At 38.4% G+C, this 25267-nt stretch overlaps 1 protein-coding gene across 1 annotated transcript; it reads right to left on the bottom strand.

Annotated features, from left to right (window-relative positions):
• Window positions 1–2110: 2110 nt before the first annotated feature.
• Window positions 2111–24037, bottom strand: LOC121512306 (desmoglein-2-like). Its single transcript, XM_041791509.1, has 14 exons — window positions 23930–24037; window positions 16657–16746; window positions 15963–16121; window positions 15712–15853; window positions 14106–14266; window positions 13690–13824; window positions 13283–13468; window positions 8988–9424; window positions 8740–8882; window positions 8294–8515; window positions 7898–8140; window positions 7229–7359; window positions 6837–7145; window positions 2111–5219 (listed from the first exon to the last, which is right to left on the bottom strand). Exons 1-14 carry the CDS (start codon window positions 23972–23974, stop codon window positions 4137–4139), a joined length of 3486 nt encoding a protein of 1161 aa, XP_041647443.1. The 5' UTR covers window positions 23975–24037; the 3' UTR covers window positions 2111–4136.
• Window positions 24038–25267: the final 1230 nt, after the last annotated feature.

The following is a 25267-nucleotide window of genomic DNA, read 5'->3' as shown; positions in this document are numbered from 1 at the left end:
TGGAAACCACAACTACCATAGAAATAAAAGCCCTCTGTTGCAAGACTAGCTACATAATGAAGGATATTTTAGTGTTGATATAAGTAAGACAATAAAATAAAAAACTTAAAATCTTAGTTGAAAGTCATTGGGAAATAAAAATACTGTATATACACTAGGCATCAATTTGATCAATTGTTTTAAAACTGAGTTGGATTAAACTGAGCTGTAAAGAGGGTAAAACTAATTGTAAAAGAACAAAAGCATATAAAAGCTGCAACAGATGAAGAAGCATTGGTCCTATGTGCAGTTAGCTGTGGATGCAACATGTCAGATTTTTTATTTGATTGTATTATTTTAATATGACTAACACAACTAAAAACAACAATTTCATACAGTATGGGGTAAAAGAAAGCTCTTTCTGCAAATGAAAATCATAAAATATTGCAGCGTCTTGCAAAAGATATGAAGCACTGGATATATCATGAAAAATTAAGAGAGTTCACTGTACTGTGACAAGATTTGTGTGTGGTGCAGAGCGAAGATGGACTCATTCAGATAAAGGCGTATTAGGGAAAGTTTCTGCAAGGCAAAATTATCAAGAGAGCAGCTGCAAACAGGTATTTGAAGCTGCTGGTGCATCTGGAGTCCATGGCGCCTCTGGATGCAGGATCCTACAGAGGTTTGCTGATGTGTATAAAGGTGTATTTCAGGAACCAATGCCCACAAGGAGAAATAATTGCAGTGGGCTCAGAAATATATGACTAATTTTCAAATTATTTTAACCGCGGAGGAATACCGTGCTACACAGAATGGTCCAGATGGATGGAGCTCTGGATGGTTGGTGGATGGCCACCATGTCCCAACAAGGTTGCAACATCAGCAATGAGGTGGTGGAGTGATGTTTTGGGCTAGGTGAGCTAGCTTCAAAATCATGGAAAATGAGGCAGTAAAATCTGCTCCAGGATGGTGTGGGCATGTCTGTCATTCCCCACTGTGGGGTCGTGACATCATGAGCCCACATATTAGCCCCGCCCACATGAAGCCAAGCCAGAAAAGAGGTGAAATCTTTCTAAAGGTCTCAATCCAGAATTCAGTCAATTGTAGATTTCATTGTTTTCATATGTTTACAGTAACCATATTCCAACATATCCAGAGTGTTATACAAAAATTTTGGATTTCATTTTATAGGGTCTTTCAGTTATTTTGGAAAAAACATGCTGTTGTCACCATTGGTAATTTTACTGAATAAAATCTATCTTACAATATAACTGTTGAGGAATGAAAAATCCTGTTGACTGCCAATTATATAGACTATTCAGGAAAAAAGGAACAAAAATAGTATATGCATAATAATTTAGAACAAAGTGTGTACACCACCAAAAACATGCTCATTAGGTTGGTGACTCTAAATTGCCCGTAGGTGTGAGTGTAAGCGTGCCTGGTTGTCTGTCTCTATTTGTTAGCCCTGTGATCGACTGGCACCCAGTCCAGGGTGTACCCCGCCTCTCGCCCCTGTGACCCGGATTGGTATAGAAAATGGATGGATGGATGGAGTGTGTACACACACACACACACACACACGTCTCAACACAGCTCCACAAAGTTTGACATGTGTGTCACTCTGCTACCAAGGTCTCTTTTTGTCCAAGCTTTTTCAACCTATGTTTTGTTACTGAAACTTTCTTGCCAGCTGGCTTATCTGTACTAATTAAGGTTAAAAAATAGTATACAATGTTTAATCTTGCCCTCCCCTTAAAAGCAGAGGCTTTGGCAGTAAAAATAATTCATTCATTCAAACTTTACCAGAAAACTGTTTTTATTTTCTTCTGTGTTCACACCTCTGCCTGGCCACTAGGTGTCCCAGTATGATCTGTTTGAATATTCATGTTGAAGAGGCTTTGTTACAGTAGATGAATCAGCTGGCTGAACTGTATCTGTGTCCAGTGCAGTTGAATATGTGTTGCTGGTAGGGATGTAGCCATTCGCTGAACTTCTGATAACAAAGCAGAGCGATGAGGATGGAAAGGGCGTGATTTTGCAGTTTCACATTCATTAAGTTTCAACATAATATACAAGACTTAAGGTGTTACCCTTACTTTATGCCCATGAAGACATCAAACACTTAAAGGTGTGTTATGTACAAAATGTTTATTAAAGCAAGCAAGCATGAAAAAGTGAAGTAAATCCTGTACATTGGAAATCCCTGAGACAGACATTAAGTCAAAATGTATTCAAGCACATGAAAATCCCTCTGCACAGAAAAAAAAATGTTTGAATTTACAACCCTTTGCTTAAAAATATTAACACGAAACAAAGTTTATTCTGTGTGAATGTGGCATAATTTGACATGAAACTGGTGATAAGTGTAAAACAAAACATATTAACAAATCTTACAAAGTTTAAAAGAAACCATAGCTGTTGTGAGCAGACACTCTCATCCAGACCTGGAATTATTTGTGAGTTTTTTCCTCCTTTTCAGCTTCTGAATGCTTTGAGAGCATCACTGCTAAACACCACTCTCCAAAGTAAGAAAGTTTTTATATACCAGGTATGGCTATCAAATAATGAGACTGTACCTATGAGGATAAAACCACTGCTAGCTACTGATGGAAGTGCAAATGTTTTTGCTAAGGTGTCAGAAAATGATTAGCTTAAAATTTGAGCAACACATTAACTTGAAATTTTTGGTGGAATTGAACAGCAGCTGAATGTTTTCATACATTAAATGAAGCCTAGCGTTGGTTAATGCAGGCCCAGCTGTGATCAGCTGACAGTCAGCTGATTGTAATTATGGCCTCCCAGTTCCCACAGCCAATCACAGCCCTTTCTCTCAAAACAGCAGTGTATTTAAATATGACATACTTCTCACTAACCCCTGCTTGCTTAAAAGCTGATTCTGAAACTTAACCTCCTCCACCCCAGCCTCCACCTTTATAGCATAAAGTCTGTTGCACCCTCATATTCAGATTCATGCTATTATGGAGCAAATTTTATTATGTATTGTCATAAATGTATCTCTCCATATGGAGGTTTCTGGCCTGCGCTCCTTGGAAAGTCAAAGCATGTGACTAACCCAGGGAGCATATTGAAGGAGACAATGAAAAAAGTTATGTCCAAAAAAACTGTAGAACAGCATTAGTCTCTTTTATTAATAGCCATACCTTGTTTGTTTACTGGAGAGATTGGAAATATTTTGAAATCGCAGTGTCACAGGTAGATGTAAATGTGACTTCAGTGCTTTCATTTTTGGGGCAATCTCTCAGAAATGCTTCAAAAAGTGCTCCTTGCCCCCTTCCCATTTAGTTGCATTGTAAAACTCAATTCCTTATTGCCCTTTAGGCTTATGATTGGTTTAATCCCACCAAAACTTAAAATTAATATTGCTTATTGTTACAGATACAGACTACACCAAAAATATGAAAAAGGTCCACGCTATAAAAATATTTTGTACTCCAGCTAAGTGGAGGGGTTTTATGAAAAGTCAAGGGGGCTCCAAAGTCTTGATTGTTCATTCTTAAGGAACCATACTTGCATCCTGTGGTAGTTGAGAAAAGGCAGCCTGGAGTCAAGTTGTGGACTGACTCACTGACACTGCTGTCCCTACAGCCATGCTGTTGGCATGGCAGTCAAAGCAAGGCAAAACAAACAAACACACAAAAAATGCAATATTTTAAATACAAAAAAGGTCAAACAAGGTGAGGGAGAACAATATCCAGACACACAATTGTTTGGGAGTTTGTAAGGTTTCATATTTGATCTATGGTCCTTTTGGATTTTACTGCAGAAGTCCAATGTCAGATCAAAGATAAGGATTCAACTTTTTCTTTTATCTGGTCGTTCATAAACCAGTCACAAACTCCCAACATGGCCAGGACAACTATTTTGCCATTTTCTTGATCAACTCATGTTTATGTATGATGCAAGCCAAATTATAAAATACTGGATAATATTCACAGAAATGTTTTTGCAATATAAAAAGAAGAATCAGTGCCAGATCAGGTAGTGCACATAGGTGAACATGTAGGAACATGTAGCTTAATTCCTTGTCAAACTGCTGTAGCACACCCACCACCGTCAAAGTAGCATGCACACGTCTCTCACAGAGATACTTGAGAGGTTGTCTTGCCAGAGTCCTGGAAGTGTTCTTTATGCCATCACAACTCCGTAAACTTCTCCCTCACCACTGTCTTGCTGTATGTGGGGGTGGCCTTTACTGTCGTGGTAGATGAACTCACAATACTGCTCTTAGAGCCAGCAGATGGGCCTCCCAGCTGCCCTTCAATGCTTGTTGGCCCTCCAACCACCAGGACTCTCTGAGATCCTGAGAGCCCTTCTGACTGTAGAGTGCCACCCTGTACAAGGGTAGTCTGGCCTCCCTTTATCACTTTCATAGAAGCTGCAGGGACTTTGCCCTCCAGAATTATCTGGGATCCCGAAAGCCCTCCTTTTTGTAAAGTAGCCCCCTGCACAAGGTGGGGCTGGCTCCCCTTCAGCACTTTCATAGAACCTGCAGGTACCTTTCCCTCCACAACCATCATGGTCTGGGTGCCAGAAGGGATGCCTGTGTGGACCCCGCCCCCCCCTACTAGCACCACTCCATGGCCTTGGACTTGTGCTGTGGACATCACTGGCTGCCCCTGGACAACCATGCCTTGGGCTGGCATGGTCTGGGTGCCATTAACCAGGACCATGCCTTGCAGGTTGGTGGCTGGTGCCTCAGCCAGAAGCATAGTATTCTGAACCTGCGGCTGGACGACGTAGTGCATGGGCTGCAGCACAGGGGTGGTGGTGTAGTAAACAGGCTGTTGCTGTTGTAGCAGGAGCTTCTGGCCTTGATTTGCCATCCCCTCCTTCACTGTCGTCATTCCATCTCTCACTGTGCTTTCCCTCACTGTCTCCCTGACCACCGTGCGCTCTGCTTTGGGGATAGTTGGCAGCGGCTGGGGTATAGGGAGCTGCGGCTGAGGTATAGGGGGCAGCGTGTGGGTAGTCATCAAACTTGATACTGAAGTGTGAGTGGGAGGAATCACTTGTTTGACTTCAGTTTGAATCTTCTTGCCTCCGCACAGCCCAGCCAGGGTCTTGAACTTTGGCCCAAGGTCATCAAGAAACTGCAGGTCATTGTCAGACCCCAGGTTGCTGAGACTAGCCAGTGAGCCAGCAGGGGAGCCCTGGCCTTCATAGCTATGGACCAAAGGACTGTCCTCCACTCCAACGTTGTATCCACTGGCAAGTTTCTGTTAAAATACAAAAAAGTTGTTTACCTTTCTGTTGGCCCAGTCATGTTATCATTTTGTAACCCTTGCCTTAGTTTAGCTTTAATGAATGCCATAGTTTTATCCAAATTTCTTACATTTAAAATGTAAGGTTGTGTACAATAAATTCCTAACCCATTTAAGCTCATTGGTTTAAACGTGAAGATCAATGTTGCCATTGCCCTTCTATAAATACATTTTTAAATAGTGTGCATGCTTTTTCTATCAATGATATGCGAGTAGACACCTTGAGAGTTAGTCTTGAGGAAAACAAGTCTCTCCATGCACTTCCTGTCACATGACATTGTTGAATTCCTGGTTCATTTTATCAAGGGCAACAAAATGACAAGACTTCACAAGAAAAGCTCATTTTTATGAGATAATCAAGTTTTTTGTGGTTGATAATTATACATCAACTTAATCATGGAAGTCTCTAGAAAACTAAATAAGACAAATCTTAAACCAAATGTGTAGTATTTTGTGTGGGGGGTCATTTGTCTCAGCAGCAGCTATTGTTGCCGGCAGGCAAATATGTTGTCAGTAACTATGAGAACACAAGCAGTAAGCTTGCTCATATGTCGCTAATTTTTAGTGCAAGATTTCAAAATTTAATTCAAACCTTTATCAGGTTCTATAAATATATCAGCGTTTAAGGACATTTTCTTTACCCTATTAGCAAACTCATCAACAATGTGGAAATAATGACTGCACACTATCCATAGATATCTAAAGGCCTAATATATAACCTTAGACTAGCTGATAATTTGTAGATTGTCATGTGGAAGATAGCCAGAACTACTAGCTGGCTAGGTATTAGCACTACAGATGCTAACGTTACCACTGACTGCATTGCACTGTTTGTTAACCAGAGTGTCTGACAAATGCAGGAAGGACTCTGTTGTTAAAGAAACAACTAAAGAAATGTAACTGAATTCTGAACCAAAAAAAAAAAAAATCCACCCAAAAAACCCATGTGTTGATTTAAAAAAAAATGGGGTCCCTCTGCACTTTCAGGGCTAATCCAGAGAGTTTTCCACATCTGAGGCCAAAGTAATATTTGTAACATACATAGGTTTGATACACAGGTTCTTATTTGTGTAGTATAGATTTACATTTTTTAGTGAATTTAAGAAAATTTAAGAATGTCTTCAGTTATACTAATTGGCTACTTGGGGGATATCTTAATTCAAATGTTTTGGACATCCTGCTTACAGGTGACCCTATGCAAAAATGTTAACCATGACAATTGTGCCACAATCTGAAAAATACCCAATAAATATTTGATGAAAAAAAAAGAAAACTTTTTTTTTCCACATTTGTTTTCTTATATTAATGCTTCCTAATGAAGAAAACACTTTTGAAATAATAAATATTCAATTTCATGATAATTTTGTACTCTAATTCACATCACTGAATTAGGATTTTCTACACATGAGAGCAAAAAAATCTGGGCACCAATGTTGTTGAAGCCATTTTCTAACCTCTGAGAGGACAGGTGTTTGGATGGGTTGGATTTGTTTTCACACAAAACAATCATAGTATCAGAGATTAAAAAGCAGAAATATAGTGTAACATATTAAACGGGTGCATATTTCTCACCTGGTTGTAGTAGTCTGCAAGGATGTGGTCTGGCAGAGCCATGCCATCAATGAATCCTTCCCCTGCAGCTGATCTTCTGCCTTGAAACTCAGAGTAGAGGCCATTGCCACGCTGTTCGTTCATTGTTCCCCATGTCCGTTCTCTAAAATATCCATCACCGTAAGCGGCCCTATTAATTCCATCCATGGAGGCAACGGACGGCTGGAAGCCCATACTGTCCATGGGTACCATTGCTGAAGTTTTTGTACCCTTATCTATTTGCACTATATCTCCATCCACCGCTGTTGGGATGTTCAGTAGTGGCACCGCCTGTCATCAGCCAGTGATCAGAATGTTAGAGTTGAGCCAACAGTGATGTCTTACAGTGAAGGTAATAAATGTTTTTATCTTACCGTGTTCTCTCCTTGGCCCTCAGTGCGGTAGTTGATGAGGTGTGATTTGGTATCAAAAGGCATCTCAGCAAAGTCCCCTGGCATTCCAGCAGCGCTCCCACAGCGACAGAAGAGCAGCAACAGAGGGATAACTGTAAAAAATAATAACAATTCTCGGTTTAACTTCATGGATCCCCAAGTTTGGATGTTAAGATTTCAGCTGCTCAGCAGCTGAAATCCGAAACCTGTCTCCAAGGTTCCTCCAAAAAAGGAGTACAACTTTAATTCCTGTTATCATTTGCGAACAGCAGTAGTTGTAGCTGTAGTAATAGGACACCATGAGCAGAGGCTTTTAATAAGGAAACTTGGCTGCCTTAATCTTTCTGTTTTCAATTGTATTTTCTGTGTATGGTATTTAGTGACTTTAGGATTCTGAGCTCTTTAGTGTGATGTAATGTGGTTACTGCCACCTGCTGGCTAAAGAAGAAATCACATCTATGAGTAAATACCTTAAGATTTAAGTGATTAAGATTCAATACTTTAAAACAACTAAGCTGTTTTGACTTTAAGCACAAATTTACAACAAATTTTAAATAACTAAATACATAAACTGATCTTGAGATTGAGCCATTGCTTGGGAGTTTTCAATCATATGATCCTTAAAAAGAAAACGTATCGCATTATACTCACGCAGTAGCATCAGCAGACCCAGGAAGAGCAGTCCAATGCCTGCAGGTCCAAAGGCGGATGTCTTGGCGAGTTGACCTTGGCTTCCTCGTTGCCCACACATCACTCCGTCCTCACAGGTGCAGACTTGAACCTCCAGCTTCTGAGGTTCTGGACAGGCCTGTCCTTGCTCATCCCTCACCTCAAATGCTACTTTATAGATACCTGGCCACTTTGTCTCCTGAGATCTCAGTATAGCTGCAGTGTCTGCCAGGGGAAAGACAAATATAAGATCATACAATCATCATTAGTGTGAAGGACTAAAAACTGTATACTTTACTTAATAATATTTACTTTTATCATGTAAATACAAAAAGTGTCAATGTGTATTTACATATAAAATAACGTAACAGTTCTTACCATTAAGATGCTCCACCTTCCATTTTCCCTCAGTGCCATCCGGAAGAATTTCGAAAACAAAAGGAGGTCCATTAGGATATAGATCCTCATCTTTAGCATTCACAATAACATGATCAGCTGAAGTGCACATTGACTGATAGGTGCTGGTAAGGGTGGGGCAGTGGTCGTTAAAATCTTCCACCTGAATGGCTACTGTACCAGTTGCTGTTTTACCAGGTTCATCTGTGTTTAAAAGAAAAACAGAAAATCAAACCACAGCACTTTCCTTATTCTGTTTCTATTTCTAAAAGACAACCATTCTCCTCAGGAGGTGGCTAATTTTTTTTTTTTTTTAAATCCTGTGTTAACTGACTGTCTAGCTGAATGTGTTGTAGCTGTTCCCCACCTACACTACTCTTCAAAAACTACATCATAATAAGTAGAGGGCATTTAGTAGAAAGGTTTACCGTCACTGATGCAGATAATATTAGCATAATAGGTCCCATTTCTCAGGTATTTAGATTCTCTGTCTGGAATCTTGTTCAGCTTGATTTCAGCTGTCTCCGGATCGATGATTAGCCAGTTGTCAGGGTCTGCCCCCTTTGCATACCTAGAGCAAAAATACACAGTTAGTGTCTTTTTTCATCCCTGTGGAATAAAATAATCCTGTAGTTCTAACAGTAGAGGCTTTTATGTGTCTTATGCATGAACTGACCTGACATTCTTCGCTGGTTTCTTTGTGTCTCCATCTATTGCAGGGTAGCGAGCAATCACTTTATTGATGCTGACGATGTTGCCCCCCTCTGAGATGGTAATAGTCTTGGTTTTGGGTTGAAAAGCTGGACCCTCTGGTTTGTTCTTCACATTGATTTTGACAGGATACTTTTTCAGACCCTTCATAGACCAACCCCAAGATCCAGATCCACTTCCAGACCCAGATCCACTCCCAGACCCAGATCCACTCCCAGACCCAGATCCACTTCCAGACCCAGATCCACTTCCAGACCCAGATCCACTTCCAGACCCAGATCCACTTCCAGACCCAGATCCACTTCCAGACCCAGATCCACTTCCGCCTCCTCCAAATGCGGCAGCCTTGTTAAACACAACTATTCCAAGATTAAGGTCCTGAACGTCTTCATAATCCACAGCCTGTAAAATTTCACACACAAATACAACGCATTAAGTCGACAAATATGATCTCTAACATGAGCAAAGGGAGAGCTTTGTACACATTCACACCAAAAGGTCAAACACATTCTCTGGCATTGGGCTACGTCAGTTTCATTTCAGGGAAAAACCTTTATCTTGGCTGAAGAGGTTGGAGTGTCTGATTCTGGCATCTTCTCCTTGAGGTGATCCAACTCTAAAGAGAGCACAGGGCTAATCCAGAACACTTAAGGAGAAAATATGCCAAACCAGGCTGGGAATGGATTAGCCCTGCTGCCACTGGGACTAAGATGTGCGTAATAGTTACCAGCTGATCCAAATTGCTAATCTGGACATCTGGGAAAAATTATTGGGTGCTAACTGACCATTAACCCTGAAAACAATTAGACAGAAAACATTCTTTGGTAGACTTTTTGATTTCATAGATTTCAGTCTACCTTCAAGCAGGGCTTGAAGGTAGACTGTAGGAGCTAAATGACACCTCAGATGTCCACATTGGGTTACCCTATTGTTAGAGACCTGATGTAAAAAGGAAGATTTATGCCTCACATCAAATGGATTACGTACTTTCTGAGCAAAACAACACTTTTTATTGTAAAATGTGCAAAAAATAAGCTTACAGGCTGGGTTACATAGTGTGTGATCACAACTATGATAATCCATCAGGGTTTCCTATCAATTACAAGATCAGTGGTTCCCAACCTGGGGTTGGGGCACCCCCTTGGGGGACAACAAAGATCTCTGGGAGGCGCGGGTCCCTGTCTGCTCTGAGGTTTTTTTTGGTTTAATCTGCATATTTGTAAAATTCCTGATTAGAAACATAACATACACACTGTGAAAGGGCTACCCTAAAAGATCAAGATATAAAGATTAAGACATTTCTGAGCAAAAGCTGAATTTTATCAGGAAAAAAATATTTTTTTGAGCTGTATATTTACAAGATAACAAACCAGAATTTTAGGGTTTAAAGATCACAGATTGTGACTTTAGAAACTAAAAAATGTAATGTTCTAAGCATCATAAATGTAACAGTGACAACAGCAATGTAAAGTACAAATTTACAAAAAAAAATAATCTGAAAACAGTGGTTGGATTTTCAACTTTTCAAATATGTAATTTCTTACATACATTTGCGACTTTTAAATAAAAAAATCTGTTTTTTTTTCTCAAATATTAACTACTTTTTAAATCTGAGAATTTCAAGGTTTTTTTTCTTGATCAACAGAACACTCCTCTAGAGGGGCTCTGATACGCTGTCGCAATAATGGATAGTTTATACATAGATATTTCTCTAGAACAAGTGAATGTAGGCATATTTTGTTTGTTTTTTCTTAATGAAGACATTTAACTCGATGTTAATTCTCTAAGTGGTTCCTAGGACAGCTAGCTTTAGTCTTATCTTTATGGCCATAGTCTATTTTGCCCCACCGATGTTACACTTTCACAAAGATGAATTCTGTGAACATGTATGTGCAAGTGAGCTGTGCTGCACACACAGTGGGACTGAGTTTCAGACACTCAGGAGATGAAGCCTTGAAACATTCCAGCTGAAACACTTGTTCCTCCTTACCCTCTATCTATGAAGTATCTGCATATCCATATAGATTCATGCGCTCCCATTGTGTCTCTCTCACGCTACCTCAATATGTAATGTATTATACATTTCAGTAATATTTTCATCTTAAGTGACAAAACCCCAGTATGCGAGCGTGTCATTGAGAAGGCCCAGCTTCAGTCAGATGACTTAACAGGAAATGATTTACAGTTTTTCTCAGTCACTTTGGTACATTTCTCAGATCAGAATTGAAATTCTCAAAACTACTTGTTCAATCTTCACATCATTGCATCACTTGTGCACATCAAAAAAAGCAGTTTCTCATTTCTTTCAGCAAGTTGCAAATGCTTTGGTACATCCATGCAAATGACTATGTACAATTTTCGGCTGTTTCCTACATTATCAATTGCTTATGTCATGTTGATCAAAATGTATCATAATGGGTCTCTGTTGAATAGTCTCACCCCCCACAACATTTAGGCATTAGTTCATCGCATAAGTCTTTACGTGCAAAATGGTTGAACGTGTTGTCATAATAGCTATGCCAAGCATTAGACTTTTTTTTTCCCTAAATCTTTCCTGAATTGGTAAATTGCTCCCAGGTGAATCTTGACTTTCTCTAACGAAGGAAAATGTGTGAAGCATTAGATCAACCAATGATCAAGAAGTTTGATTGAGGAGAATTTGATGACTGAGGAATTTTCTCAGCATGGAGAGGGAAAGTATATGATCGCCAGCCACATACACAGATGACCCTTCTGGCTGCCATGGATGCAGATACCTGCAGAGGCTGGATAAGACACTCCAAAAGATTCTTTCCATGTTGCATCGCAAGAGAAGATATTTGTTGTGATGTGGATAAGAATTTGTGGCCAAACAGACAGAAACGTCAGGAGGTGTAGGAAGACTGCCCTGTAATTCCTACAGCACTGCATGTACAGTTTTCCTAAGAAGATTGTCCTATGTTCACATTTCTACTTTTGTTTTTTTTTCTTTGTGCTGTGCAGTGCTGTCTTTTCCTTTCTGTATCGCAATGACATCGTCTGTCAACAAATTACAGTACAAACAGTGAAAGCGTAAATGTGAATCTTGTCCAGTCTCTTGCAATCAATCTCCCACATACACTAAGGTGTAACTTACAATTTATAATAATTGTCATCAAAATTTTAGCCAAGGTTTACATCAGAACATCCCTCCAGAGTACACTGTTATATTGACATGACTAAGCAATTTGACTGTCTTATCTGTACGCAATGACACAAGGACTTGTCATTCTGATGGCACTGACATGTTCATTGACACAGATATTTACTTTTGAGAGATTAACTAAGGATTTTGGGCAAGAGACTGGCTTTTGCATGGTGTTTTGCTATTTGTACGAACTGTTTTGAGAAATGCACTTACTGTTTTGCAAATGCCGAGGATGATTCGAAAAATGTACCAAAGTGACTGAGAAAAACTGTAAGTATTTGTAGCGGGTATAAAACATCTGCACCCAGTAATAAGGTGAGGAAAGGGAAAGAGGCAGCTAGGTTAAAGATTTTCAGTTCTTACTGAGTGAAACTGCCTGATTTTAGTTATTTGTTGGATAATTCATAATTCATTTAGGAGTTAGAGAGACAGCTGCTGTACAGGTCTCTATGATTTGATAAATTCATGAGTTTCATTAAGAAATGGGGATGAAGAGTCTTAACAATGACCAATAATTGCTTTGTAGAAACTTCATAAATTATATAGATTTTTTACTTAGGCTACCAAATTTAAAATATTACCTCCACCATAATTAAAGGATTAAAGTAAACACTAACATAGGGAATAAAGGACACAATTTTACAGTGGAGAATAGTTTTAGTTCAAATAAAAATAAGATTCTTAATCATCAGGCCAGACAACTGAAAAATCAAATCAGTGCACCTCTGATTTAAAAAAAATCCCTGACTCGTTGCTGTGTGAATGGCATTTAACTGTGTTTCAATCAGATTAGCTACTACTGATGGACACTCAATATTGCAGCCTCCACCATCAGTGTAAGAATGAGGTGTGAGTGGATGGGTGCAGCATGCAGTGTAAAAAATGCTTTGAATCGTCAGATGATTAGAAAAACACTTCCGATGTCCATTTAATATCTACCATTTACCTACTTGTGTTATGATGGACAGTTACTTGTGTTATCCCTGTCAGTGCATTGGAGTATTACTTGCACATTCATTCCTTAAAAGATCTACTTATTTATTCTCTATTATAATATGAATTAAAAACACAGATGGTTGCTAAGTCAGCAGTACCTTGTCCAGCATCAGGATTCCCTCGTTGGTTTGGGGGTCTGTTTTAATGCTGAAGTACCCAGCTTCATTGCCTTCCGTGATATTATACACAACTTGCCAGTTTTCTGTGCCCCTCAGGTCCAAGTCATTTGCTTTAAGTCTCATCACCTCCACACCTTGAGTGTTTTCTTCAATGCTGCCCTCATACTTTAAGTAAAACACAGAAAAAGGGTTCATGTTAATTTTCATGACACAGTCATTAACAAGAGTCTTTTCTTTGAATATTAGGAAAGGGACAGAAGCGTGTCATTGTTTTTCTGTATTCTATTTCCTTAACAGAAAATTTATACCCTTGCTAATTTAAAAACCAGGCTCACTTGCAACAATATACAATTAAATAAAGTTATAAGTGTCTTAAAGAAAAGTACCTTGTTTTTTTCAAGTGTGGGCTGGTTGTCATTCACGTCGTTGACACTGATAGTAACAGTGGCGGTTGCAACGTTTCCTCCTGGTCGACCATCCAAGTCTTGAGCTTTTACCATCAGAACGTACTTATCTGCTTTCTAAAAAACAACAACAACAACAAAAAAATATATATAATACTTACTGGTGTGAATTATGAAGCAGTGAATTATGGATGTATCAAGGCTGATGTATGGTCTTTTTTGGAGCCATACAGCGATTACTCAGAGAATATGGTATTCTTAGGCAAGTAATGGCAGTGCTGTTCAGAAAAGTCTTGCACACAGTACTGAGGTGTATACTTTGAGGAATTTAGAAGAATTTACTTTTTACAAAAGTAAATAACAAAATATCAGTGCTCTTTAATTTTCTCATACTGTACCTCTCTGTCCAGAGCAGAATCTTTCACACAGATGATTCCATTTGCAGTAATGTAGAACAGATCACCTGGCGGGTTCTGACCAACAAGACTATATCTGATCTTTGAGTTGTCATTCCCTGGTTCGTCGGCATCGGTCGCATTCATTCTCAGTACTACAGTGTCTGTGAAATTGTAAAAAGACAGAAAATTCATAAAACAATTGCCAGATTTAAAGAAAGCATTTACTTAAAGTACAAAAAAAGTTTTCAGGACTTATTTGTGTCTGTGGTTACAGGCTAATGTTTGCAATCCATTTCAAGACAAAGGAAACATACAGCAGAAAAAGATGATTTCATCAATAATTCTCTGTTGTCATTTTTTAATTGGTTACTGTTTCGTTGCTGAGTCCATTTTACTGCCTCACTTTGCTACTTAATGAAGTTCAATATTTTCTGAATTCCTGTCCTTCAACAGCTGTGTAGCAAGTAACATTATATCATACTTAAAAACTCTTCACACCATGCTCTGGTTTATAGGGCTCCTCAAAGTACAAATTCGCCAAATTAGTTAATATAAACCATTATTGCTGTTCTGCCCCCACAGTAGTGTTAATGTTGTTTTTCCATGTTTACAATGTAATGGCGCCATCTTGTGGCAGTCAGGAGCATTATTTTCTACTCTCACTTATTTTTAACTGCACTTCCTGTCTAAACCGGAAGTAGTGTTATTCATTGATTCCGTGGTCCATGAGTGCTCAGTTGATCTTAGATTCTTTCCTTTCTGCATGCTAGAGCAATGTCTGTAAGTATAAACAACGTTTACGATGTTTATTTAGACTCACCTGCTATGACTTGTGAGTTTCTTTGAAGTTTATTTGATGTTAATTGAAGCGGCTTGTGGCAAACGGACATGCTAACATGCTAATAAGCTACCTTTACCCAGCTAATGGGCTAATTCTGTGTTGATTTATGTTTTGACATGCCTTATTTTATTTTTGTGTAAAATGTTAATGAAACTGTTTGTATTTTTTTGCAGTTTCACAGTCAAGAAAGAAACATTTCACAAAGTAAACTTCATGAAAGTCATCATGTTGTCGTGGAGTTCTTCAGAGACTGTTTAGCTGGTGGGATAGCTAGCATTGGAAGCTAGTGAGACCTACACAATTTATCTTGTTTTTTATGCTTCTTTATGAAAAAACAATATGCAAAAACCAATCAACAATTTGCACACAGGTCTTTCAAACATATTTAAATGGAAGATGTTGAAAGGTTTTTGCATACTTAGGTGGGTATACCATATAAATGAATAATACAGTGAAAATGAATGCAACTGCAGAGATACTCCATGAAAAGATTCATAGGGCTTTGGTTGTAGGTTAAAACTGCAGCAAAAGCAAACAGTGAAGCAGAAGTGTTGAAGATGACAAAAATCCTGTTTCCCTTAGTGATGTGCCATGATAAATAGGGGGGAAATAATGCATGGAAAATATTGCTAAGAGGTAACCAATGATGCACAGATGTCTACAGTGCAAAAGTACAAAAACACATTTTAAATAATACAGTATTATCCTGTAATATTAATGACACTATAAAGAATATTAGCGTGTATATAAAAACAGAACATTTACCTGGAGGACTGTGCTCATTCACCGCCCCTGGCCTGATGATATCAAACACTGGAGGGTTGTCATTCTCATCTATAACCTTGAATCTTATGGGAACATCCTCCTCTGCTCGTGTCCCATCGGCATACATAGCAACACCTGCCAACTGAGATAAGAAAATTTAAATGTAGTCCTCACCAGATCGTTTAAGAAAAGGAAAAGTGGCATCAAAGTCAAAAAGTATGAGAGAATGGAACAGATCCTGCACAACTTACATTGTAGGTGTCGATGAATTCCCTGTCAAGCATCTTATTGAGTTTAATGAGTCCAGATTTCTGATCCACTGTAAACACATGAAAGGGCGCCTCGCTGGCTCCAATGCCTTCCAGGAAATAGTTAATATTTCCATTGCCTTTATCGAAATCTGAATGAATCTAGAACAGAGAAGGGGGGAAGTTTAGCTTAGAACAGTTTAGGCCATATTTCATTCAGTGCATTAGAATAGAAGTTAAAAAAGCATCTCCAACAGAACACCAGAGAACAACAAGAGAGTAGCAAAGTTAAGTTGAAGAGCTAAAAGTATCTCTGCTGTGACTTGCAGATACAGGCTTTTGATTTTCATTCTTCTCTCAAGGATTCTGTATAACACTGCCAATCCCCCAACCCCCCAACCCCGGAGACAGATGGTGCATTTTTTGTGTTTTTGTGATATCTACATTAAAACATGTACATTGGCAAACAAGGAAATAAATTACACAAGGGGTGTGATGGGTTGTTAAAATTCCTGCCAGTGGAAATGAACAAGTAAAAGTGTTTAGTTTCAAAACAGCACGATAAGCAGATGTAAAGTCAATCACTAATTGTGTTTGATATTCATGATCTCCCAATCAAAACAAAATATTCTTCATCAAGGTTTTTTTTTCTATAATTGAGCAGCCCTGTTGTGAAAGGCAAAGAAAGTTCACTCACCTTGGCAACAGACTCGTTACTGTAGTCTCTATTTTCATGTAGTGGTTTTCTTGGAGGGATCCAGTAAGACGTCACCACAACTGCCTGGATCTGGAAGGTTATAGAAATAACAACTTAATAAATCTTCACTTGACGGATAGGTGTCCTTAATACAGGTGGAAATGTCAGATATCACAGCATGGGATGCGGTTAAAAGAGAAACAAATATCATCAGCCCTACTACTAAAAGAAGAAAGATTCACTTTCCCAGCCAGTTTTCAAGGGCAGTTGAGAATGTCCTTATCTCCTAAGCAGTCATAGCTGAAGGTGCCTAAACAGTCTACTGATTGAGCAAACTAATCTACTACGTCCTCTGTAAACAAAGCATGTGTTTAATAGACCCAGACTGAACCCTGTAATAGTTTGCACTGTAGAGGAATCCAGATCTTGAGTATTTTAGGTGGGTCAATATCTGAATCTATTGACACAGTACAGGTAGGTACATTCAGCTCCTTGCATAAGAGCATCTAGTTTTGAAACATTTTCTCCCATTTGTAAGTCTGTGTTTCCATTCAACTGGAGAGATAATTTTTACTGCATATTGTTTGTTCTCGGGTCCTTATATCCTCTAAAAAGCTGAATGACTCAATAAAATTGATTATATTAAATGTCATCACCACATTTAAAGCTCCATCTAAAAAACAAATGATAACATTACTCTTTCAAGAGACATTTTTCATTTCTGAAAAGAAAATGTAAACTTTTTGTTTTCATTCATCCTCCACTTGACTGGTTTCAAAAAAGAGACCAGTCTAGGTCAATCCAGGCCACTCATCACTGCAGTGAAAAAGATAAAAAACGTCTCATGAAACAGTAATGTCATCATTTATTTTTCCTCTGAGGGAAAGGATCTCTCTGAAGGCTAAAGAGTATTTTCATAGTAAGGCTAGCAAGGTAATTGGAGACAGAAGGGCATGTGGGGAGGAGGAAACCTGAGAACAGGTTTCTGAGTGTTGCTCTTATCAAAGAAGGTCTGGTGCACCACACAATATAATGCACTTATATGCTCCTTTCCCCCTTGATCAGCACTATCAAATCCCCAGTTCTCATCCCACTTCTCAAGGGGGCATTATCTTTTTTTTTGTTCCTTTTTGCCTTCCTTCTGCTTCGTACCCTTGACCCCTTTGAGAGAGCCTTCCCATCAGAGGAAAATAAGTCACTTAACAATCACATGGTTACAACAGTCACAGAGTTACAGTGATAATCAAACAACAGTCACAGTGTTACTCTGATGACCACTCAACAGTCACAGAGTCACTCTGATAACCACCCAACAGTCACAGAGTCACTCTGATAACCACTCAACAGTCAGAGTCACTCTGATGACCACTCAACAGTCAGAGTCACAGAGTCACTATGATGATCACCCAACAGTCACAGAGTCACTCTGATGACCACTCAACAGTCCAGGAGTTACTCCGATGACCAGTCAACAGTCACAGTCACTCTGATGACTACTCAACACTCACAGTCACTCTGATGACCACTCAACAGTCACAGGGTTCCCTTAACGACCACCCCAGAGACAAAATAATCAAGATAATAATTTCCTTCACTTGCAATTAAAACCATGAAGGGGCAGGGCTTTGGACAATAGCTGAATACAAACCGATCCAACTTGTCTTCCTTCATTTTTTTCCGAGGGCGAGAAGCGCTCTGGAATTGAGGTCCTGAGCTAGCTATGGATATGCAGCCTAGTAGTACATTGTGTGCTATGACCCACCCATCAAAATTGCTCTCATTTTAATTTAAGTGAAGAGCAGAAGGAGGCAGGTATGAAAACTAGTTTGAAAAGCAGAACAGCATGACTGAAAGACAACCGTGGGTAATATAAGGTAAAATGGCCACGGTGGTGGTCACACTGGTTTTGAGGAGTCATACCTGGAAAACTGCAAAATACATTTCATTATTTCTTACACAGTTGTTGCTGCCCCTCATGCTGCTAAATTTATCAAAACATTTGAAATGTTGGCAAAATTGTAGTATAAAATTATTTAAATTTAATATGAATCTTTATAATTTTGACTATGATTATCCCGTACTAAATGGAGATTGACCATCATAGACGGGCACTTGAATTATATCAAATACTGACTTATTTCAGTTAAAGAGGCAGTAATCAGTAAAAAAAATATATCTTAAAAAACTGTGATTCTTACATAATGTCTTCTACACATCAGCCTCCTAATTGGTATTTACACTGCACTGCCAAGCACCTCATTTGAACTTTCAGAGGTTTGGTAACTCCCTGAAGATAATGCCTGTCAAAGTTGCAAAAGACTTGGCAAAGCTTGTTGAAAAGAAAACAATAGTTGTTGGTGCACAAACACTGCAGAGTTCCACAGAGGCGCTCATACATCATTTGATTGATCAAAGGTGACAGTTCATTATTGTTGTATTTAAAAAAATCAAAGTAAGAATATTGGCTTATGTTGGTTTTGCCAAGTACAAAACTGCTGAAGGTGCAGATATCAAGAAAATCACAAGTTGCTACAAGTGTCTGTTTTCAAAAAAAAAATTCCTTTTGTCTCAATTTAACAGCAATTTTGGCTGATAATAGCACTGTTGGCACATATTGGCCATCGGCAAATAATATGGCGTGAACAGCTATCAAAGCCACTGATTATGTGCTGTGTCCATTCAGTACAATGCTTGCAAAGAGCACACCTATCCAGTGTTAATTTTGTCAACTAAAACTATGACTAAAATTATTTATTGACAGCCTTTTTTTCCATGACAAAAACTAGACAACCAACAAAAATAGATCTGTGATGACTAAAACTGACCAAAACTAAGTTTAGTTTTTGTCAAAATGACTAAAATTAGACTAAAATGTAATTTAGTTTTCGTCGGACATTCAAAATCGCTGATATTTCTCCACTGTGAGTAAATCTGTCAAAAACATGCTTCTGTATCTATTTTGCCCCTCAGCTGTAGAAAGCAGGGACCTCAGGTTTGGCAGAGTCCATAAAACCCAAAACCATGATTTGGTACCAAATTTAGGCAAGAGCGCATGTCTTTTCTTCTTTCTTGGAAATGTCTGACTAAGTCTGTCTCTGGTGCCTGGTTTAAAACACAAAAAAAGGAAAACAACTACAGCAGCAAAAAATGATTTCACATGATAATATAGCTATGATTTCAATTCACTTTGCTTTCATCACTGCATATAAACTAAATCTATATTTAGTCAACAATCTAACCACATTATGTCAGTGCACATGTGCAAAAACAATTACTGTGGTTTCTGGAGATATAGCCAGGGGTATTACTAGATGTGTGACAGCATATAAGGTGATGACATAAGTTTGAAATAGAGCTTCTGTGCAATGTTTTATTCCTACTATCATGTTAAAATTGGTTAGAAGGGTAATAGAGGCACTATAACGAGTTCCTAAAATACAAAAGAGAAGTAAGGGAGAGAAATAGAGACATCAAAAAAGGCCAAATTACCACTTGACAACAGGTTAGAAAACTAAAGTAGTTCTAAAGTGGATGTGCTGCTGCAAAGAATTGAACCCAAACATTGTGATATGATGATTTTGAAATAAGTGGTGGATACTAAACACACATTGAAAAAAGAAATCTGATAACATCATTAGTTCTTACAGCACTTCCACCAGAAATGATTAGAATGTTTCTAATACTCTAACATGTTATTTCAGGGTATATACAGAAACTCTGATATTATTTAATACTTTTTAAGACCTTTTTAAGACCCTCTTTACATTTTAAGATATATTACACCTTCATTTTTTAACCAATTACATTAACAATAGTTTATAGCACAAAAAGGAAGAGCTGTATTTTTTATTTATTTATTTATTTATTTTTTGGTAGTATACAAATTTGGCTTTCTTGAAGCATGTTGAGATTTAACTGAAAAAAACTGCTACCATAAGGAATCTGTAAGTAAATTATTGTTTTTTGTTTTTTTTGTTTTTATTTTTGCGTAAGTGGTCAAATAGTAGTCATACAACAATTTATAAGCACTTCTTCACAAGAAGATTTGCACTGTTGTTAAAACTAAAAGTAGAACAGCTTACATAAGGGTTTAAAGAAATTTCCCAGCCCTATCTTCAGGATAGGGCTGGGAAATTAATCACAAAACAATCAAAACCGACATTTAGAGCCTTTAAACAACATAAAACTGCTGTGGAAAGTATTTTAACTTTTAAACCCAGGAGGAGAGGTACTAGTCATATGACACCATCCCATTCAGTCCACTAAAACTCAAACATGGAGCTGGCTGCAACATGAGCAGCAAAGTTAATTTCGACTTTTTATACAACAGTATAAAAATAATTCATTTTGTTCACAAGAAATACAATTAGTTTATTTTCTACTTTTCTTGGAAAATTGGACTTTTTACAAAAAAAGATTTTCATTTCAGCTGATGTGAGTTTTGATTTAAATTGTTTCAACAATTGTTCTGTTCCTTCTGTTATTTGTTTTAAAATATAGCCTACAAGTGTTTTCAGAACAAACAGAGCAGCAGCTTGGTGGAATAATCATTCATTAATCGTAATGGAGGTAAGAAGTTCAATTAATCGTGATTTTGATTTTGCCATAATTGTGCAGCTCTACTTCAGGATACTTATACTCCTTATTTTTTATGTTCTGATTTTTAAGTATTAATGTATCAATGATCACTTTACTCCTGCAGCTGATCAGACAGCCATAGCTCAGTTCAACTGAGTTGCATTGATTTCCATAAGTCTAAGCAGACTGTAAACTCTTTATTATAAAAATTCAAAACTTATTTTAAGACCTTATAGTCTTAAGAATTTTTATACTGAATTGACTGATCAACTTTAGGTAGGTAAGACCCCAAGGACACCCTGTTCTAAATGATGAAAAAGTGCCTAATTAATAAAGGTGATAATTTCTCCCTGTCACATCAGCCTTAAAATCTGCTTAAGAGTGTTAGTAGATACAGTAGGTAAAAAAAATCACTTAAGCAAACTTAAGTGAATGTCAGAATATCCGTAAAAACTACAAAAGTGGATTTTAAGAACAAATTTCTTCTGAACAGCTGGTGAGTGCGAAGCATGTTCTACAAATAGCAATAAACAGGGTAAAAACGTCTACACTGTTGTTATTGTCCTTCCTATTAGACCATGAAATCAAATCAGAGTTTATCTCACAGGTGAATTCATCTAGCCAAAACAAAAGCTAATCCCTGAATCAGCGGTTACACACCTGCCTGTCTGCCTGCCAGGTCTCCAGGGCCCCTGATAAACCCTGAGAATGGGCCCTCCCCAGCTGTGATTCACTGATTATGTCAATGTGTGTTAGATCAGTGGCATTAGTGCTAGCATCCAACCTGGCGAGTGTGAGAGTGAGAAGCTACGTTGGGCTCTGATTTTGAAATGATTTATTTGTGCTACTTTTAAACCCCTTTACACACACTTTTGGCCATTTTTGCTCCTTCTTTTTGTCACTTTTTAATCAAATTTTGCTGTTTGATGCCCTTTTTTGCCCCTTCACGACCTGTTTTTGCCATTGTTTTGCCACTTTTGAACCATTTTTGGCACTTGACACCCAAACTTCTGAAAGCATTCAACAAATTGAACAAACCACTCAAAATGATCGATGACTGTATAAGAATGATAGCAGAAATGATCTCCGTTAATAGAGAGACAGTTTGGTAAATTTTGCATTCAATTTGACCATGACAAGTGTTTGCCAAACGTGTCCCAAAACATCTGACTCTTGATCAAGGCAAGCAAATTTATGGAGACATTTTAGAATGAGTGATTATACCTGATGAAACTTCGAACTTCTGATACAATCCTGTGACAAAATGGGGTGAGCTGTCAGTGCACTAGAAAACACCATCGTAGACAAGGAGAGAGAGCACAACAAAGCAAATCCTACTTCAAGGCCTTGTTGATTGTTTTCTTTGACATCAAGGGAATAATTTTGGAGTGGGTTCCAGTAGCCAAATCCAAGTGCTTATCACCCTCCCTATTCACCTGATCTTGCACTGTGCAACTTTTTCCTATTTTCAAGGTCAGATCTGTCCTCAAAGGAACACGTTCTGAGTCCGTAGAAGTTTAGAAAAGAACGACAGTTCTGAGACATCTGTCTGAAGAACACCTACTGCACAGCTTTTATCAGTGGAAGACCTGAATGCAGCAGTGTGTTGATTCAGAAGGGGAGTACACTGAAGGAGAAAGATATCGAAACACACTTATGCTCAGTATAATTGTATTACAGCTTTAGTCTTGTTTTTTAATCGCCATACTTTGGTATAGATCTTTTACAGGATCTAATTTAACTCCAGATGGGTTATTGATGTTGTCAGAGCTATCTTTATGGCCACAATAAAAGGAAAGCATGAATTCTGACACTTTTAGAGCCTGTGGGAAAAAGCATCCGCCCTGTAGGTACAGTGTCTGTTTGTGTTCAGGAGAGGCAGACACACCCTGCCACTCCTAGCAGAGTAAGGTCTAATCCTCATCTGCACAGTCAATGCATGGGCATGTCAGGATAACTGAAAGCTCTGATCAGACAAAGAGGAGGGAGTGGTTTTACATCTTTCAGTGAGCTCTGCCTCCCTAGGAAGAAACTTGCTGGAAGAGTACAAAGAATGTACCGAATAAACACTACTGTCATATACATTAATTTAGTTCAGCAATGCCCAATCATTAGGACAAAGTGTGCTTCTTATGTTACGCTGTCATTTTCACAAATCTTTAAAATAACTTTCACAGTAAAATATAGATCTATTTTTTTTTTTTTTACAAGACTAGAAAGTAGGTTACTTCTCAGGTTTCAAGGCTAATCTTTTAAACAAATTACTTCAGGTGTAGGTAGACTAGCTAAGAGGAGACGTGGCTGTCTGACGGACACCGTTGCTATGGCAACCAGGTATTTGTTGTGCTCAACATGAGAAGATAATTAGCCCGTGAAAGGAGTCAGCCCATCACGGCCTGACTCAAGAAACAATTCAATGTCAAACATTTTTAAAAGCTACCGTTAACCGCATATAGCCTAGCTTAAACAGCACTCCTGTGCCGCCCCCCCTCCTCTTTCTGACACTATTTATTCAAATTATTTCTTAAAAAAAAGGATAAAAGTTTACTACAGATAACCCAAGGTAATATTTAAAAACTGAAATTCGTGTGTTTTGAGTTCAGCAGCTATGGATTGAGTTCCAGGAAGCACCGGTCTCATGAAACATTTTCAGAAGGACAAACTTTGTAACGACAAGAACTAGTTCGGTACTCACCAGCAAAAGTATCGATAAAAACACGGGCGAAGACGCCGGAGTCATGATGAAAAAAAGTCCCGGTATCTGTCTGAAGTGAGGAGGTAGATTCCCAGTGATGCCAACAAGTGTTCCTCACAGACTGTGCCCTGGTGGAGGCGGGACTAAGCTTATGAAGGAGAAGTGCTTCACCCAAACACACCCAACAGGATGGGTACACAAAGGTCTGTGTGTTGGTGAGCAAGCAGCCTAGTACGAGGGATGTACACCCATTGTTATTTAACCCTTTAAAAACCCGAGGTAGGGCTGTCGAAACTTATTGAATGAAACAAATGACATTTTTATGGCCTCAGTTATTTGCCACGAAGAAATAAAAAAAGACAGATTCGCGTGAGCTGTAAGCCTTATAAATCATTTAAAACACACAAAAAAGTACTGAAATGTTTCACTTTTTAATGAAGGATCAATCTTGAATAAATTGAAGTTTCACATCGTGAATAAGGCCTAATTCACAGGAAAAAACTTTTTTCATGACATTTTCATTTCTGTGGATGCATCTGTACCCAACATTACGCCCTAATGATTTATTTTGTAACGGTTTGGCTTATGAAATGCTCAAGATATATAAATTTACATACAGTGCTTAACAAATTTAGTAGACCACCCTGACCCTAACCAAAGTAAGGTTTATGCCACAGCTGCCCTAAATTAACAGCATTGGTAATTACCAAAACCATTTTTTATGTTTCTGCAATGGTTAATACACCAATATGTAGAAGCTCTTTAACCCAAATGATGTGTTTAATGCTAAAATATAATTATTATTGTTATCCATGAACTTTCAAATTGACTGATTTGCAAAAAAACTGAAAAAATAGTAAAGCACATTATTATTTCTTGATTAATATGTCAAATTATAGTTATTCCTGAACAGAAAAATGAGTTTTAGTGGTTGAATGTTATGCTAGATTAATTTCTGACTTCTCAGAGAAGGCCAGTGAGCCGGCTCAAATTTTTCGCCCAGGTGAGACGCTGATGACATCTTTCATTCAGGAGTGGCCTGACACTAAGAACACAACACTTGTAGCCCATTTCCCAGACCCGTCTGAGTGTGGTGGCTGTCTCAGTCCACTCCTTGTGAAGCTGCCCTAAGTTCTTGAATCTGCTTTTGTGACAGTCCTCTGAAAGTTAAGCTCATCCCTGTTACTTGTGCTCCTTGTCTTACTACGCTTTTCTTTCAGTTATCTTTCCTATGCCGTGATAAAGCCTCTGAGAACAGCCTGCCCCTTCAGCAATGACCCTCTGTGGCTTGCCCTCCTTTTGGAGGGTGTCAATGATTGTCCTCTGGACAAGAGTCAG

Source organism: Cheilinus undulatus, linkage group 7 (genome assembly GCF_018320785.1).
Source record: "Cheilinus undulatus linkage group 7, ASM1832078v1, whole genome shotgun sequence".
Classification (NCBI taxonomy): domain Eukaryota; kingdom Metazoa; phylum Chordata; class Actinopteri; order Labriformes; family Labridae; genus Cheilinus; species Cheilinus undulatus.
The sequence above is the reverse complement of the archived record's forward strand: the minus strand, read 5'-3'. Positions and strand labels throughout refer to the sequence as shown.